Raw genomic sequence first — 19,446 nt, forward strand, 5'->3', positions numbered from 1 at the left:
TGCAAATCCGGTTTAACCAGTTCAACCGGCCGGTTTGTAAAACACTGCTGTAGACCATAGCAAGTAATGGAATATATAAGTTAATTATTTAATCGACGATTAACGTCTATTTTTAGTTTTTAAATTTTAGTTTGGCCAAATAGCTTAAATGGATTATGAATAAAAAAAAGTTGCAGATCCAATATATTTAAGAAGAATAAGATCTAAATCTATTTTATAAGTTTTTATTAAAATATGCATATAAAAAAATTTGGTCCTTCAAAAATTATATGCCTCTGCCGGCCGCCAGACTTGCCCTACCCTAAGGCCAGCCTTGCAAATAATGTCAGTTATACGAGAACTTGCTTGAGTCGTTGGACCATATACTAACGTCATATTATGTAACCTCGGTCATATGACTATTAGTAGTTTTTGACGCGGTATACCTGTGATCTATGCAATTGAGGTGAATAATTTATTAACACTACATCTTAACATAAATGGGTATGAAGTTATGAGATGAGCCATTCAATCGTTTCTTTGAGTGACAAATAGAGAGAAATTAACCGAGCTAGAATGGGAGGCGTGATGTTCTTTTTCATATTAAATATTCTATGTGGAATAGGTGACGTTAAAATTGGTGTAACATTGATGCACTTTTCTGACTAGTTGCTTGCTGGTCTCTTAGTTTAATCAAATTGGTTGTTTAAAATAGTCCATTTCAGAAGAAAGAGTCTAAAGATGTCCCTCATTTTTGCTATATTCCCAAAATTGCCCATCCCAATATCATATTCACAATGAGATTCATAGTCCAAGAAGAACCTGCCACTTTGTCTCAAATCTCATCGTCAAGATCAGATTAAACTCAAATATAATCTTCAAGATGAGACTGATATCAAATCCCATAAGTAAGATGAGTTTGAGAACAATTTCATCGTGAAGATGAGATTTGATAGCCACGTGTCGGCATGTCATTGGCAGATGAATGTCATTGTTTGACACATAAATCTCATCGTCATGATTGGATTTGAATAGACTATTTGTTAGTTATTTTAGTACAGTCGGGGGATTAACTTGTTGATCAAGTTAACTGGAATATGAATATAAATTAGTTGGGTACGACATGCCCACTTATTTTATCTTATTATAATTTATAATTCTATTGACACTTGGGGGCGAAAACCCTAAGCTACGGGGTTTCAAGAGGGGAACACCCCTTGTAGCAAGGTCAAAGAGTCAGCAGCCCACGGCATGGTCCAAAGGGCAGAGTCTGGAAGTTTGATAGCCGCCGCAAAGCAATTATCGCTAACCCTAACCATAATAATAATAATAATTCTTTTGATCATACGATCTCTTACTCTGGTTTATCAAAACACACACAAAACTACATATTTGATTCTTGCTTTCAATTTTGAGTTTTATCGATCAATTCATTTGTGAATCATAAATAATTTTGTTTTGAAAGTGTGATCTAAGATTATTAGAAATCCAAAAATAACCCATGCTATTATTTCTGGAATTTAGCAAAATTAGGGTCGATGGTTACTAGAATCTCAGAGGTTATTTTGGGAATTTTCCGGAAAAAGTAACCTTCTCTTTGCGGACACAACACATCACATGTGACGTACTCGTGGTCATTGTAGTCAGCGCCATTCAACCGTACATCCGCCGTCACCTACCCATAAATACTCCAATTCAAATCAATCAAATTAACCCATTCAAGATGGATACAAGAACAACAAAACACGGAGGGCAAAATGGTAATTTGATCTGGAAGTCCGTAAGTTGGTTCAGAATGCTGGGTGATGAGTTAAGCTGGAGGTTTGTTTTTTCGGTTATTATAGTGTACGGGATTAATCAGGGTGTGAGTATAGGCTTGTACCGTGTGAGTGTACAATACTACATGAAAGATGTCCTTAAGTTACAACCTTCAGATGCACAGTTTTATGCTGGAATCATTCAGATTCCTTGGATTATTAAGCCCCTTTGGGGGCTTATGACCGATATCGTTCCGATTTTTCGATTGAGGAGACGGCCTTACTTTGTATTTGCGGGTAATTTGAAGTTCTTGTTTTGCAATTTAGGGGTGTAAATGAGCTGAGCCGAGCCGAGCCGAGATCGTTTTGACTTACAAGAGCTCGAACTTGGGTCATGAGTTGGTTTTTTAAGCACGGGCTTGACTCACTTATTATTTATTAGTTGATCTAGATATGTTTTTAATTATTTTTATAGAACTTGAGAAAAACCTTAAACGAGCATAAGCTTGGCTTGAGCTTGTGTAGTACCTTAAACGAGCCAAAGCTTAGCTCGAGCTAGTTTGTGTGGTGTGAAATTAATAAATAGAAGTCTAAGGAGGTAAAACTTTGTTAGATATTTTAGTGTAATTGGATTGACTTTGTTGACCAATGTGTATCGTAATATTCATCAAACAAGTCAGAAGGTACGGGATGCACATTTGTTTGAGTTTATTATGATGTTAGGAGCGAAGCCCCTTACAATTGAGGGATTTTCAAGGGGACAACGTCCCTTTGACGGGGGTTTGGGGGCAGCACCCTTGGTAGTAGGGTCCAAGGCGCATTGTTTTATTAAAAATTGACCGTTATTGTTGTATCAAAAATTCATTAGAAATTGAATATTCGGAATTTGACATGTGAAATCCATGGTATGGCGCATTTAATGGCAATTTAAATATCAAAATGAAACTGCCAGTTTCTATTCCTAATCTGGATATATGATATATTGCCTTTTTGGTCGAACTCTCTGGTTCTCAAATTCACAAAAATACGTAGAAACTTCTTGTCTCTTATGAGTTTTATCTGGTTGAATATTCAGATGAACCACTGAATTAATTCGATCTGAAAGTGTATCACGACTCTTAGATTATCTGGTTGTTGTAACTCACGAGTTCCCAACAAACTTAAAAATATAGAAGGCTCGTTAAGGCTTGACGAGCCTAAATGAGCTTCCCATACCAGGCTCAGGATTGGGCTCGATAACTAAACGAGCTTTATGTGAGGCTCGGGCTTGAAAAATCTCAGCTCGTTTGCACTCCGACTTTGCATTTTAATTTAGTTTTCAAGTGCAAAATCAATTTGAATCATGTTAAAATAAATTTGTTTGTTTACTGTTTCAGGTTTAGTTGGTTCAATAGCAATGCTAACACCAGCTTTTAGCACAAACTTGCCAGCAGTATGCGCTGTATTATCTTTTATGACAGCTGGTGCAGGGGTCGCAATAGCCGACGTGACAATTGATGCTTGTGTAACAGAACACAGCATAAGCCATCCTACTCTTGCGGGTGACATGCAAAGCTTGTGTGGAGTTAGTTCCTCAATTGGCCAACTTGTTGGGTTTGCATTGAGTGGTGTCCTTGTTCATATAATCGGACCGCAGGTTCGTTGCTAGTAATTATTTTTATATCCAAAGTTTTCATTTCACATATGTTTGTGTTTGTGCGCATGTTTCAGGGTGTGTTTGGAGTGTTAAGTATCCCGGCTGGATTGGTTATCTTGGTTGGAATGATGCTGCAAGAGCCACTTGTCAATAGCTACTCTCATAAGCGGGTAAGGTTTTTATGTTCGGGTAAACATATTTTGCTTTCGAATTATTTAAGGTTTTTATTGTCACTAGTAGTTGCAATAATAAGTTTTTAATGTTTCGAAAGATAAATTTTTGTATCTTAATATAAGGGCATTTTGGTCAATTCCTCAAAACTTAACTGAAAATTTAACGTCTATCCACGTCAAGGACCATTAGTATAGACATCTCACAGGGGCTATCTGGGTAGTTCTTTCTAACTTTAAACACTATATTTGACTATTTGTATCACGCAGCGTCTAACGGTTGATTATTTGGTAACTGGTAAGCCTTGGATGAATAGTTATTAGTGGGAACTTATAAATTAGCTTTTAGACGAGTCCTAATAATATTATTTTATCATATATTTGATACGACTCATTTTAGATAACCGTTACAAAATAAAGTTTGATTAGGAATAAAAATACTCGGGAAACAAGTAACCACTCCTGCAAGTATTAGGATTAGTGTAAACTGTGGAGAACCGACCGCTCATTGATTAAATTATCGTTTTATTAATTTTCATTCTAATATCTGTTTAATTTTGATCATTGCAGCTCTTAAGACAATAAACACACATCCAAACATTATCTTGTATAATTCATTTTATTACAGCTGATTATTTTATTCTGATTTTAAAGGTAAAGCAAAAGTTTCTTGATGCTATTAAGACCATGGTGATGGCCCTGAAAACACCCGAGGTTTGGAGACCGTGTTTATATATGTATCTATCACTTGCATTAGGTATAAGTATTCATGAAGGAATGTTCTACTGGTACACCGATGCAAAAACGGGCCCATCTTTTTCACAGGAGGTTATCGGGTCCATATTCTCAGTGGGTGCAGTCGGGTCACTTTTGGGCGTTCTTCTATACCAAAACGTGTTCAGAAGCCACCCGTTTCGTGGTGTATTGTTTTGGACACAATTACTGTATGGTGCTTCAAGTCTGCTGGATTTAATGTTGGTGTTGCGGTTAAACTTAAAACTCAACGTACCCGATTACATATTTGTAGTAATGGACGAAGGGGTTTCTAAAATGATTGGGCGTCTCAGATGGATGCCGCTTCTTGTTCTCAGCTCCAAATTATGCCCCTCGGGTATCGAAGGCACGTTCTTCGCTTTGTTAATGTCAATTGACCATATTGGGACGCTCACATCATCATGGGCTGGAAGTGTTTTGCTTCGTGCTCTAAATGTCACGAGAACTCGGTTTGATAGTTTATGGGCTGCTATTTTGATACGAAGTGTCGCGAGGCTTCTTCCAATTGGGCTTTTGTTTTTGGTGCCCCGTAATGACCCGAATTCGACTATTCTTCCGTCTGAATTGTTGATGACAAAAAAAGGTGATGATGTGTTGGAATCTGGTAATTCTGAAATGATTTCTTTGGTTAATAGTAGCATATGACAAGATTTAGTTTATTAAATTTACTTGTTAATCATTAACTGCTTCCAAACAATCATAGTTTTGTAACTTAAGTGTACTATAAGTTTATAAAGTACACCCATTTCCTTTTTGAGTTTATTTGACCTATTAGAGAGAATATTAACCGACGGAGCAGTGTTCTAGTGGTACCCTTCTGACTTTCTCTATGGAAGGTCGTTGGTTCAAGTCTCGTCTGTGACAAAATGTCGTGCCAACGGAGCGGTTATCTAGTGGTACCCTTGTGACTTTCTCAACAGAAGGTCGCCAGTTCAAGTCTCGTATGTGACAAACTGTTGTGCATGAGCCATGATTTTACCATAGTAGGCCTTTAGGCGGTGGGTTTCCTTGGAATTGGTGACGGGCCAGGTCACCAGCGTTGTCTGTGATCGCAGGCGTGAGTGACATTTTGCCACCTTCCACTTCAAGTCTTGTCTGTGACAAAATGTCGTGCGTGAGCCATGGTTTTATCATAGTGGGCCTTCAGGCGATTGATTTCCTTGGAGTTAGTGACGGGCCTGGTGACCAGCGCTATCTGAGATCGCAGACGTGAGTAACATTTTGCCAATGAGTGTATTCGTTAAAAAAAATTAGAGATGATAGTGCTAATAGTAATAGTAATAGTTATAGAAGAAGAAGAAGACCTCCTGAAGCTAATTTGATCATGATCAGATAATATATGGAAAATAAATACATGTGAATTTAACAGAAACTGGCTAAGTGCAAAAAAGTACAAATTATACATGTAATTTGAATATTTGATACATTTGGTGCTATATCTGCAGAAAATAGTAGATAATCTATGTATTTTGATAGCTTTTCATATGCCAAACAAACAAGATAATGAACATAAATAAATATATTTATATATGTAAACTTAAGATTCTTCTTCGTCTTCTATGTTCTCGGGCTCCTGAAGCATGTTCATCAACATATCAACCTGGTTCTGCAACATAGCGTTTTGTCGTTCCACATCCGCACGTTTACTTCTTTCGTCCAGTAGCAGCAGTTGGAGATGTTCCAGCACACATGAATCCTCTTCCAATTGCTCGTTTAGGCCGCCAATCTCTCTGTCCTGTAATATTATTAACCAGTAATCCATTCATATAGATAATACGGCTAAGGTTTATCATCAGAGAAAAGTGAAAACACGATAATATATAGGAAAGCTATCTAGTGGCAAAGGTGTATGGCCATCAACCAAAAGGTTGTAGGTTCTAGTCTCGCTTGAGACATCGAGTAAAATATGAGTGAAAAAAAATATTCACCGTTAAAAAAAAAAGAAGCATTGTTGTCTCTATGAAGAGAGGGGGGGGGGGGGGGGGGTCTTGTGGCCCGATTATCCAGGTAGATCTAGAAGTTAAAATTTTTCGCGATTCTCAGGGATGGCCCTGTTAAAAAGTTCAGTGAAGGCCTAATATAGAAAGAGCTTGATATAACTTATTACGCTAACAATCCATAGTACGATTAAAGGCAGTGTACCTTTCGGTTCATTTCTTGTACTGCAATGCGGCGCATGCTTTCAACAACATCAACATTTACAAGCTTTCTCTTCTTTCCAATGAGCCATCCGCGTGGGTAACTGGCAGAATCAAAGTCGGGTGGAGGAAGTAAAGATTCAGCCGAAGGCCTTCTACCGTTCAAATCCATTATTGGCTCAAGAGGTTCAAAGAGGGCCTTACGCTTCTCTGAAAGAACAACCGGCGGTTCTTCCATAACACTGTCTGCTAAAGCTTCTCCTTCCATTGTTTATCAGCTTCTTCTTTAGCGTCTTTAGCATCTTTAGCGTCCTTGTGCAAGTTCTTCGTACTACCTACACCCATAGTTACAATTTAAAAAATAAACACATGGATCATTATCCACCCATGATTAATAGTTTAAATTATCAGAATTCAATTTGGCTATATTTAGTTATGAATGGTTTTATGTAGGCATCTTGATTATTTATTAAATGTTGTATAGAATTATAAATCATTGTCAAACTTACTAACTTTATTGATTTCTAAGTGGTTAGTTGGGGGTGAAGATAACCAAACTTCAACAAGTTACCAACTTTGTTAAATTCAAGTAGCACAAATAATAAAAAGAATTATAATATTTATTACAAGTAGTTTAATGAATATATTATGATTAGTAATGTATGATGTTTTACTAAAACCATTACCAAAAATCAAACTTACCAAGTTTATTAAATTCAAGTGATTAGTTGGGGACAAAGACATGATTGCAACTTTTGTTAGAAGCTTACTGAAAAGAGTATGGCCCTTTATCTTTTGAAAAAACCAAAGAGCACGCACGAGGGTAGTTTTATACCTTTATTATTATTATCACAATTTTGTTTAAAATCACCAGTCGTTCAAAAATTAAATTTTACACCCGCTCATTTAAAAGATCTATTATCAACTAATTAACCTACTTTTGGTTCTTAAATAAATAAAATACTAATTTTACTATCATTACCAAGTTTCTTTTTAAATGCATTCTTAATCTTTTATCTAATTTACTTTTGATTCTTAAATTAAAATACTTTATGCATGTTATTTTTTATTTTTAATATTATCGAATTACATTAGTGAAAATTGAGAAATAGAAATGTAATGGTATATTAACATTTGAAAAAGAATGTATTTACAAGGGATCTATAGAGTTTGAATGCTAGATGAGTAGATGAAGACCAATTATAGCATTTACTCTTATTATATAACAAACAAAAACACATGACTTTTTAGTTAAGTCTTTTATGTTTTTATCAAACTCTACAATTCACAAACATTTTCCATGATCAAAGTTGTTCAACAATAAACACATAGATCTAATAATATCATATATTCACAGTTAAATCCATATCTTAATCAATATAAAACATAATCGAAAAACAGTTGTCGGTAAGATTTTACTGGATATGATTGTTGTTATTTAATCAATAATAATAATAATAATAACAACAACACACCTGATCTCTTACGAGACTTCCAGAACACAGGAGTTGAAGACACCGGTGAGAAGCCATTAACAACAACAACCTTATTATTATCTTCTTCCATAATAATAAATTCACTTGTCTTCAATTCCTTATGTTCTTCAAAACATATATTGGGAGACTATTGTTTTGCTTCCTAGTTCTTCTAATGTTTGTTGTTATTATTAAATCTTGTAAAACGTGTTGTTGTCGTTAACCCACACGAGGTTCTAATGGCACCGATAAGACCGATGGTGTGAAATGGACGGCTGAGATTTTGTAAGAGTTGGGTTGTCTGCTTTCTTATTACTCTATCCACGTGGGCCCACCTTTTCTTTTCCTGCAACAAGGGAATACGAAATGATTTGGATAATTACCCGGGTGTTGTTGATAATCATTAATTAATCAAGTCTCTAGATGTGGGCAGAATGGTCAACAAAGGAATATTTCTGGTAAAGGACTCACTTTCATTTATCACACATTTCAATAAAGATATATTTTAACTTAATTTTTTTTTAACTCATACACCTATACCAGGGTGTACTGTCGGTTCGGTTACAGATGGTTAACCATATTCTTACCCGAATGGCCGGTTAACCATAAGTTGGTTAACCATCGGTTTTAAGTCAATTTCGGTTAATTGTCTAATGTAAATTTGATGTTTTTTCTCTTTGTTTCGGAGTTTTAGTTGAAATTGGTTAGGCTATGGTGTAAAAGATGAGAAAAGAGTGATAAAATGTTGAAATTTGTGTATAAAATTTGGAAATGGAGGTATAAAAATGAAAATGCGTGTATAAAAGATAAAAAAAAGGCATAAAAGATGGAAATAGAGGTATACAAATGGGAATAAACATAAAAGGTTTGGTTATAGAAGATGGAAATAGAGGTATGCAAGTTCGAATAATCATAAAAGGTTCGGTTCGGTTAAAGTCAGTTAATAGAGACACGTAAGCCGTAACCATAAATAACGGTTTTGGTTAATTTTGATTGATGGTTCGGTTTGTCCTCACGACAGTTAACCACAAGTCCGCAACTAACAGCTACCTAACAAGAAAATACCTTTTCACACATTTTGGTGGCCATTATTTTCACACTTTGGTACTTCTAAGAAGGTTGCCAAAAAGTTTCGTGACTGTCTAGCTAAAAATTAGAACAATGTTTTGCTGTAGTCCTTTCAAAGAGAAAGGAACTCCACAAAAATAGGCGTATCCTATTTTAGCGCAACGAGCACACGGAATCTTTTAGTAAAAGGCGAAAGAATAGTTCGCTTTGTGCTCATTGCATAGCTGCATGGTTTTCCCCATGGCTGTTGGGCTGCTTACATGCACTCGTCCTCATTTCTAACTTGTCTAATAAGCCGATGTGGGACAAACACAGCCCTCAACTCTCTTCATCTTAAGTTTCTAGCCACTATCCTGCAAATCTGCAACGACCTACATCTCTATCTCACTTGTGTTTGGTTAACCATCGATTATGGGTCAGTTTTGGTTAATTGTCCAATGTATATTTTATGCTTGTTTTTCCTTTGCTTTAGACTTTTAGTAGAAAGTGGTTAGGCTATGGAGTAAAAGATGAAAAAAGAGTTTAAAATGTTGAAATTAATGTATATAATTTGAAAATAGAGGTATAAAAGATGAAAATGCATTTATAAAGGATAAAAATTAAGGTATAAAAGATGGAAATAGAGACACAAATTGAAATAAACATAAAAGGTTTGGTTCAGTTTCGGTTAAAGTCGGTTAACAAAGACACATTAATCGTAACTATAACCATCGGATTTGTTTGGTTTGTGCTTAATGTCGGTTATGGTTTGATTCTTGCTCACCCCTAAGTCCTTTACTTATTTCTAAATTTACACATTGTTTATTATAACACTGCAACTACCGAACAAGAAAATACCTTTTTACACATCATGTTACTGATAAGCTGCAAGCTCTTTGGCACCGCTAAGGCAGTTTGAAACTAGACGCACGTAGGCCATCCGTGGTGACCTGGATTTCATCCGCCTCACATGCGGCGTTGTTGGTTGTTCCATCAGCGGCTATCGCACATAGCCATGAACAGTTGTCGTTTATCAAACTTTTTCCTTTTTTGTCTCACATACCAATAAATTAAATATTAAAAAGTAGGTTGCATATTGAAATCAGGATGAGTATGATAATGTTGTAGGTAAAAGTATGTTTGTGTAACAATGGGTAAATAAACTTATTTGGCATCCTATATAGGAAGGATGAGTTTTAACGTTGCGGATAGTATAATCAATTAACCATCATACATCGATCTCTAGCTATTAGACTTCACTGGTACCAATATATAGGTCACTTGTGATGCAAAAAAACACTTTTTTGACATGCCTTGATTATCCTTAGATCACACACATTTATTACTAAAAAACTCAGCATAAAATGGCTACAAATAAGTTATAGCATCTTCTATATTAAACTGAGTGAAGTTATGAATATGGAAGGATTGGACACAACTACCTTAACAATTTTTAAAAGTAACTTTTACCAACAAATCCTCAATGGCCTACTAATCTTCATTCGCATATTGGCGTGAAACATAAAACACTAGAAAACCAAAATAAACCAAGATTCTTACCAAATAGCGCTCTCTTACACAAATTGGCTATTCCTGTAAAACAACAAAAAAGTATTATCAAAAACTTTAATGGACAAGATAATAAAAATGTTAGAAGATTACTATTATAGTGTGTGCCAACTCCAGTTCATTCATGTTGATTTGGATTGTGGCTTACATAGATGTCTAGATTGGCTATAAAAGAAACTTTGATTTACAAGTTAAGGTTGTCAAACATTAAAATGTCACTATGTTTCTGTAACAATTTAGATTCAATATAAAGATTGGAACTATGTTTTGTTGGAGCCCTTTCAAAACAAAAGGAACTCTCCAAAAATAGACGTATGTTATTTTAAAGCAATAAGCACACGGTATTCTTTAGTAAAAGGCAAAAGAATAGTTCGCTTTGTGCTCATTGCATAGCTACATGCCTTTCCATAAGGCTACTGGGCTGCTTATGTACACACTTCCTCACTTATAATTTCTTCAATCACCCGATGTGGGACAAACACAACCCTCAGCTGTCTTCATCCTCATTTTCTAGCAACTATTCTGCTTCTCCCATTTGTGTTTGGTTGTTACTTGTTACTTTACTTTATTTTTTAAGTTTGAAACTCAAGTTATTATCTTGCTATTATAATTTTGAATCCTTAGTTTGCTGATTATTAATAAATGACATCATGATTACATTTGCTTATGCTTCCCACTCGAATCACAAGTCTCTTGATCACTTATTCAAGCCAAATACATTTGGTATTCGGTGGTCATAAGGATAAGACTTTCCTAGTAGCAACTTATTTTGTGCACAAGCTTAAAATATGACTTTACTGTTAGCAACTTATTAAAACTGTATTGGTTGGAGTCTTTCAAGAAGAAAGAGCTCTCGAAAATTTGGTGTATGCCACGTTAAACAACTAACACATGGTATTCTTTAGTAAAAGGTGGAAAATAGTTCCCTATGCATGGCTGCATGACTTTCCATTATGCAGCTGGGCTGCTTATATACAAATGTCCTCACTTCTAATTGCTTTAACTAGCTGGTGTGGACAAACTGAGCTTGGGGGTCCTTCAGCTCACTTTATCTACGTTTCTCCTGTTTCTCAATACTGACTTGTGTATGTTGATATTTTACTTTCTTTTTCAAGTTTTAAATTCGGGTATGTTTTTTTGATACGATATTGCAAATCAAATCACATTTGGTTTCGCACTTTCGCTGTGCGCGGGCCAAGTATATAAGTGAAAGAGAGGTCAGTCTTTAAGTTTAGGCTTCGATATCGTAAGGTTTGAACAAAACCACCTAAACAGAAACACTTTATAAAACTAACTTTTGCCATCAAATCCTCAATGATCGATACCAACAAAAAAACCTTAGCAAAAACTTTAATGACAAGATAATTAAAATGTTGATTACTATTAGAGTGCCATTCTAGTTCACTAATGTCGATTTGGATTGTGGTTTATCTTAGACAAAAAGATTTGACTAAAGATGACTTTTTAAACATGTTGAAGGTTTCCAATATTGCATACGAATTTCAAAGTAACCGTTTTACCTGTAACTTTGTAGTTTACATGTGGATAAAGTTCAGCTATATGCTTAAGATTAGATATGTGTTTTGTTGAGTCCTTCCAAAAAGAACGGATGAAATAACCGTAAAATATATATAAATAAATATATGTGTTTACTCCTGTAATATCCACTATTATATAAACTGCCATTGCCTCAACAAGATATCCAAAACTTTCAACCCATCTCTTTCAAAGGAACTAATATATTATCCGGTGACGGAGTTCTCATATTCGAACAACAATTTTTCACTCATAATCTCCACCACCGCATGCTACCTCAGCCAACCACCCGAAGTACCGCATGAATCACTAACCGATGCTGCTGATTTTCCGGCGAGTTCCGACACCAAAACTATTATCGTCGAGGAACATGCTAATGCTACCATCATCCACCTTCATCGCCTCCTAACATCCCTATATGACCCTCGGATGAGTGAAAAGCGCCACCGCCGCAGTTCTCGTTTTTTTTGGAAAGTATCTCCGCCACCGAATCGCGAGTCCCACTAAGGTAACCCGAACGTAATCCTATATTAGTCATCTGCTTGCTATTTGAATGCAAATCATAATGCAAACAATAAGTTTTCAACGTGAATTCATAAGCTTAGGACTATGATTAGTTTATATGGAAAAGATGAACCAGCGAAATTAATTAATAAATTATTAGCATTCTGAATCTTTTACAAAAAAAAAACTGACAAGCTCAAATGGTTAAGACGTTTTAGTTTTAAAACCCAGGTCTAGGGTTCGAATCCTCCTTGCTGCATTTGCTGAGTTTTTAATAGTTATCAGCCCATTTGACTATATAGCTGACTGTTTCTGAGACCATTAATGCAAACTGACCCTTGGTTCAATTGTTAGCTCATTTGGGTTTTTATTGGAAGGTCATCGGTTCGAAACCTTTATGCAACATTTATTTTATTTTATTAGTTAACAGCTCACTTTGAAAGCTACTTAATAATTAAATCTTTCCATGATTATAAACATATAGCCTATTGCTTCACTGGTTAAGTGAATTGAGTTATATAAACAAGGTCATAGGTTTGATTCCAACTAATAACACTTATATTTTTTTAGTTAAGCTGGTTATATAAATATTTTTGGAAACAATTTAAGTGAAACTAGGGCTGGCAATTTATACACGAGACACGAATACACGACACGTACCTGCACGACCTTAATAGGTAACGGTAAGGCCTTAACAGGTTTCGTGTACTAAACAGGTAGACACGAATTTACCTGTTAATTTTCGTGTCTAAACAAATAAAATACATGTTTACCTGTAAGTACCTGGTTAAATTTTTATAATTAAATATATATATAATATTATAATTATAAACTATTATTGTCCTCAAACCCTAACTCACGTTTCCACTTTCCACATTCAGATTTCAGATATCCATATTCACTCCATCGCCGCCACCACTTCTCTGGACAAACCCCTCTCCGCCCGCCGCCCCTCTCCAGTGATTCCCTCGCCGCCGCCGCCCCTCTCCGCCCGCCGGTGATTCCTCCGCTGCCACCACTTCCTTACCGGACTTTCTCCTCTCCGCTGTCAGAGTCTCCGCCGCCCGCCGGTACTTCCTCTTACTTGGTAAGTTATTAATCTTTACCTACCTATTATTCCCTAAACAGGTTGTCAAATATGTGTTACTAAACAGCTCTTATCGTGTAGTATCGTGTATTACAGGTATTAACAGGTTCGTGTTCGTGTTTAGGATACAGGTACACGAAAAGTTTTCGTGTCGTGTACAGGTATACCCATTTCGTGTTCGTGTCTTATCTTGTACGAGTATACACGATATGCCAGTCCTAAGTGAAACACTAAACAAAGCATGGTTCACTATTCGGTCTTTGAAAATTTATTATATGGGTTTAAACTTGTGACTTTCAATCATTTTTTTTCTTTTTCTCTTTTCTTTTACTAACACTCTGTTTATTTAAAACTATAATTTTATTTTATACTTTTCAAATAATAAAGTAGAGTCATTAAATGATTTTATCAATCCTTGCTAATGAAACAATTGTTTATGTTCCTAATCTAAGTAATCGAAAGTTAATATTTGAAACTTAAAATTTCGCTAAAATGAGATAACACAAACACGACCTTACGAGCTACATGAACATGATGTAGGTTGATAAAAGAGCATAACGTATATCACTTACTTGTGTAAGACAACTAATCAACAAACAAGGTACGGATCCTAACCCCCCTATTGTTATCATATTCAATTGTTATAAACCCCGTTGATATTATATACCTTTGGAACTCCTAACGTCTTTGACATCTCGATTCATTTGGCCATCCGTTCGTTTCATGTTCAGATTATAAATTGTTATTTGACTTGTTAGCGTGCGACATATTTATTATTAAATTGTACTCATTATCGCATGTTCCGTGAATTGTTAAGATATGAATTTTTATTGTATAACTCAGATTATTTGTACTCTGTTACCCTGAGCACTCGCTTCCCGTGGAGTGTCCCACGGGCATAACATTGTGGCATCGATGTTATGTGCTCCTTCCGTGACGGAGAGATCAGTTCACGGCGTCTCTTAAGTACAGGTGTGGTACATAGCTATTAGGAGGCGTATGGATATATCCTAGTTTAGTTTTTTAGTTTCAGTTTCAGGAAATGGTTGTGGGTATGCCAACTTACGCCATTTCGGGTGATTGACATACAGGAGTGGCCCCCTATATGTCGTCACATATTTTTAGACTCAGTTATGCTTATGGGTATATCCGTATGATATGTTTCCGTTCAGTTATTTTAGTTATATAATTTTAAATCAGTTATGTGTTAACCTATATTGTGATATCGTATTCAGTTAATTATTATTTGCTTTTGAGCCTTAATATTCCGTACTGGGCATTCGGCTCATTCCATAAACAGTTTACACTTCAGGTTCACAGGATACTTTGGGCGGGATCAAGAGAGAAGCCTAACACTTAGGAATAATCTGAAGATGTCTGTTAAGCTTATGTTACCTGAATAATATGTATTTTAGACTTAGTATCTGATCTATCAGTAGTCTGTACTTTTTACTCTAATGAAGTAATGGAATTATGTCTTTTGTCTCTGTATACCTCCGTACATTGTGACACGTCAGCCCATCCGGGTTGGGGTGTTACAAAGGAACTCTTCAAAACGAGGTGTATTCTATTTAAGAGCAAAGTGCACATGGTATTCTTTAGTAAAAGGCGAAAGAATAATTCGCTTTGTGCTCATTACATAGCTGCGTTATTTTGTATGGTGCAGTTTGGGAGCTTACATGCACACGCCCTTACTTTCTAACTCCTTTAACCAGCTGATGTGGGACAAACACAACCCTCAAATGGTAAAAATATCAAGTGTTCCAAAGAGAGGGTATCTCTAGCAGATTATATTATATAAAATCAAGTAACGCAAACTAATTCAATCAAAATTATGTGTTGATTTTAAAATATCAGAAACTAATCAACATAAAAACCATTACAACTTGACTGTTGATCAGACGATAAATCAGGTACATCTTAAATGCCAAATGCACTTATGAAGTAAAAGCTATGTTTTTATTGTGTACAACTTAGTGTTTAAACTTCAATTGTTAGTGTAAGTTTAAGAATTAGTTATATGGATGGTCCATGTGGTATGTTCATATTAACGTTTCGGTTATAAATTTCAGTAATCATGCACTTGCGTCACGCACAATACCCAAACCACCACAGTAACCAAAGTATCATAACTGCTACTTGACCCATGTGTTGCATGGTATAAAGTGAAACAACCCTTCCATATCTTTACTTTAAAGGTAAATAAAGTTCAGTTATAAAAAGTGAACTAAAGACCCTTTATGCCACTATACTAATAGTGGCTAATAAAAAACTTTACTTACTAAAAGAAATAACTTAACTTCCACATAATCTACTTTTCGGAACTGATATTGGCTGGAGTCTTTTAAGAAGAAAGAGCTCTCCAAAAATTAGTGTGTGCCACTTTAAACAACAGACGGTATTCTTTAGTAAAAGGCGTGAAGAGGTATGTACCCGCCTCAACACCAAGCGAGGCGGGTCAACCCACAAGATATAGACAACAGGCTTGAAATCAAGACATTACGAAGGCACAAAGCCAAAACCTATGCGCATGACGCATATCACATATGCTCAGGCATCATATGCCCAGGCACCACACATGCTCAGGCATCATATGCCCAGGCACCACAGATGCTCAGGCATCACATATGCTCGCGCATCACATATGCTCACGCATATCACATATGCGCGTGGCGCATCCGCGCGTGGCGCATATCACATGCTCGTGCATATCACATCTGCGCATGAAACATCTGCGCGTGAGAATAAAGAGAAGACCTCGCGTATCCTCATGATAGGCGCGTATCACACATGCACATAATCAACCTCATCCTTATCCAAATCAGGATTAGGGCAACCTTGATTGTGCACGTCAGACAACCTTCCAGAAGGTATCTTTTTAAGGAATAAGAATATGCTGATGTTGACAGCTGCCAAATGAAAGGTAGACAACTCAGCATGACACATGTGCTACCACGTGATTACAACCAATGAGAAAGCACCAGGTGTCCCAGAGGACACGTGGCGCAGAGCAATTGGAGGAGGCCAACAAGGCTGAGCCCAATCAGTGGAAACCCTAGCACTATAAATACAGCATCAACACCACAAGGAGAGACATTCATTCACATTCAATCATATTCAATTACATTCAATCAGACAGTTACATCCAGTAACATAATCACACAGAGTATTCAGCTATTAAGCAATACTCTCCAGATTTCCTTATTCTGATATTGTTATCTTCTCCCACAAATACTTATTCTCACACCGGAGGGTTACCCCAAAGAGGACCCTCTGTCCCTTTCTGAGGGGTAAGTTTACGGTGTTGTTCATTTTGTAGGTGGAAGAACCCAGATCCAAGAGAAACCATCGGTGAAATAGCATAATCACACCCGAGGAAAGTAGATCGTCTACTAGTGAGTCGATCCACGCTTCTTCATTGGCGCCATCCACTGTTACAACGGCAATCAGATCTCATCAGATCTATATATAAAAAAAATCACCATGGTTTCTGGCGTTCATAACGTTGATCAAGTTTTGGAGGATATTGAACGTGAGGATGTTAATGAAGGACAGCAGTTTCTGAGGGGGCCGCGTGATTCTACGCGCACCACCAGTAACCGTCCCTTCATCACAACTCCTCACGGCCAGACTGAAACTCCTCCAGACGATCTCACGTTACAAAATCTTGCCGGCGCGAAACAAAAAGGACCAATGGGTCCAGAAGATGAAACAAATGATCCTAAAGAATGGCTCATAAACGAGCAGCGGCGTCTAATGGACAAGTACAATGAGATGGTCAAACAGAAAAAGCTAGCCGACTTAACACAAAGGCAAGCGTTTGATAAGCAAACTGTTCATGGAACAAAAAGGCCGCGCGCGCCGGAAGAAGGACATTCTGTTCACACTGCACACACTGAGTTCAGTGATGAAGAAGTGCACAGCATGAGGAAGACGCGAGATACTCATGCAGGAGGCTCACAGCTCCGCGCGCCTGTGAACATGGCGCCTGGAGCCAGAGCCGATCAAGATCTGCACATACCATACAGCCCACCAGTTAGAGGGCAAGTGGACGTAACCACACCGTACAGACCAGCCATCTTGGTGAAACATTCAAAGTTCACTGAGCGCATCGCGAAGGCTCCCATCCAGCACAAAACCAAGATGCCAAGTGGTTTGGGCAAATATGACGGCACAACAGATCCAGATGATTTCTTGCAAGGTTTTTACAACACGGGAAACCTAGAGAGCTGGACGATGCCAACATGGTGTCACATGTTTGCTCGCTGCCTCACGGGCGCGGCGCGTGTCTGGTTCGAGAGCTTGCCGACTGGGCAAATCGATGGGTTCGAGGAACTATTGGAAAAGTTCTAAGCCCACTTCGTACAGCAGCGCAGACACACGCGCGACCCTGATGACATCATGCACTGCGTGCGCAGGAATGATGAAACGATTGAAGACTACATAACACGTTTCAATCAGGAGTCTCTGGCAATCGGAGGTATAACTGAGCAACTCCTGCGCGTGGCCTTTATACAAGGCGCGCGCAGTGATCAACTCCGCCGAGCTCTCGTAAGCAGAGATGGCATGCCCACCACTTGGGCCAAACTAATGGAAGCATCGCGAGTCTTCGCGAGAAATGAAAAACAAATTGCCCAAGATAGGGCAAGGGAAAGAGCGCATCAAGCTGAGTCACCGCGCAGCAAAGAAAAAAGGGGCAAACAGAACTCTGTATGGTCCAGGTTGCAACCAACCAGTTTTTCTTCCGCAGAAAAGCAGGCGCAACCAAGCTCACCCCAGCCCCAAAAAGATGTTCGTAATCGCGGGGAGGGTGACAAGAGGGAAGGCGGCAGAGATCCTAGCAGACCTCTGCCAAGAATATGGACTCCCCTCACTAAAACGCCTTCACAGGTGTTAAGCACTGAGAATGTCCAATTCAAAAGCCCCAAGCCACTACACTACAAGGGACCATCAGACAGTGGCAAGTACTGTGAGTTTCACAAGTCCACAGGACACAACACTGATGCATGCCACCACTTGAAGGATGCAATTGAAAAGGATGTGAAATCAGGCAAGCTGGCTCACCTGGTAAAAAACTCAAGACCAGAAAATGAACAACCAGAAGGAGCCTCTGCCAGCAAAAAGTACAAGAGAATCTGTGTAGCCGAGGGAGGAAGGCAAGGGCAAACATCAAGAAAAAGAAGCGCGCAAATCCAAGGAGATTGGCGCGAGCAACAAGTAATCTTCCCAAGAATCAGGGGAGGCCCTTCAATTAGCAGTCCTCTGGTCATCACTACACACATTGCTCATTACGAAGTGTCAAAAGTCCTGGTGGACACTGGCAGCGAGTCAGACATCATGTATGAGCAATGTTTCAGGAAACTGGATCCGGCAGACCAAGCAAGGCTTGAAATTGTGAATGCACCAATCTCTGGTGTTTCAAATGAAATCATTCATCCCCTAGGTCAAATTCAATTTGAGCTAACTATGGGGGATGAGAAACACAAGCGAGCCGAAGTTGTTAACTTCTTGGTCTTGCCCACCACTTCTTGCCACAATATGATCTTGGGTAGGGGAACGATTGCCCAATTCAACGCCATACCGTCGCCAGCGCACGGCGCGTTGGGGTTCCCAACACCAACAGGTGTAACTTTTGTATACCGAGATCATTTGTGCGCAGTGACAAGTACTCCGCGGGAGGGGAGAATGAAAATTCCAATGGCATAAAACGCGCCAGAAGAATGGATTCTCAACCCGAAATTCCCGGAGCAAAAAATCACAATTGGCGCTACGAT

The 19,446-nt window shown here is 37.8% G+C and overlaps 1 protein-coding gene, 2 non-coding genes and 2 pseudogenes across 4 annotated transcripts; 1 reads left to right on the top strand and 4 right to left on the bottom strand.

Moving 5' to 3' along the window:
• The first annotated feature begins 1,717 nt into the window (after nucleotides 1-1,717).
• LOC143551813 (putative folate-biopterin transporter 3) lies at nucleotides 1,718-5,036 on the top strand. The gene is made up of 4 exons (XM_077042165.1): nucleotides 1,718-2,033; nucleotides 3,113-3,372; nucleotides 3,447-3,542; nucleotides 4,197-5,036. The coding sequence occupies exons 1-4, from the start codon at nucleotides 1,775-1,777 to the stop codon at nucleotides 4,959-4,961; spliced, it is 1,380 nt and encodes a 459-aa protein (XP_076898280.1). The 5' UTR covers nucleotides 1,718-1,774; the 3' UTR covers nucleotides 4,962-5,036.
• Nucleotides 5,037-5,707: 671 nt separating this feature from the next.
• Nucleotides 5,708-8,071, bottom strand: LOC143551823 (protein HEADING DATE REPRESSOR 1-like; annotated as a pseudogene). The gene is made up of 3 exons (XR_013138558.1): nucleotides 7,930-8,071; nucleotides 6,459-6,789; nucleotides 5,708-6,051 (listed from the first exon to the last, which is right to left on the bottom strand). The product of XR_013138558.1 is annotated as a protein HEADING DATE REPRESSOR 1-like (transcript).
• Nucleotides 8,072-9,103: 1,032 nt separating this feature from the next.
• Nucleotides 9,104-9,223, bottom strand: LOC143552350 (U5 spliceosomal RNA). The gene has a single exon (XR_013138640.1). It is a non-coding gene; the product is annotated as a U5 spliceosomal RNA (small nuclear RNA).
• Nucleotides 9,224-10,820: 1,597 nt separating this feature from the next.
• On the bottom strand, nucleotides 10,821-10,941 carry LOC143552337 (U5 spliceosomal RNA). The gene has a single exon (XR_013138637.1). It is a non-coding gene; the product is annotated as a U5 spliceosomal RNA (small nuclear RNA).
• Nucleotides 10,942-15,204: 4,263 nt separating this feature from the next.
• On the bottom strand, nucleotides 15,205-15,317 carry LOC143552380 (U5 spliceosomal RNA; annotated as a pseudogene).
• Between the last annotated feature and the right edge of the window lie 4,129 nt (nucleotides 15,318-19,446).

This window comes from Bidens hawaiensis, unplaced genomic scaffold, assembly GCF_021521415.1.
Source record: "Bidens hawaiensis isolate Kalapana, Puna unplaced genomic scaffold, B.hawaiensis_p1.1 tig00001016_1, whole genome shotgun sequence".
In the NCBI taxonomy this organism is placed as follows: Eukaryota; Viridiplantae; Streptophyta; class Magnoliopsida; order Asterales; family Asteraceae; genus Bidens; species Bidens hawaiensis.

Bases quoted from the DNA above. Each gene is read 5' to 3' on its own strand.
- LOC143551813 (XM_077042165.1), top strand. From the start codon at position 1,775: ATGCTGGGTGATGAGTTAAGCTGGAGGTTTGTTTTTTCGGTTATTATA. The intron at 2,034-3,112 runs GTAATTTGAAGT...TTACTGTTTCAG, and splicing joins GCCTTACTTTGTATTTGCGG to GTTTAGTTGGTTCAATAGCA. The intron at 3,373-3,446 runs GTTCGTTGCTAG...CGCATGTTTCAG, and splicing joins TTCATATAATCGGACCGCAG to GGTGTGTTTGGAGTGTTAAG.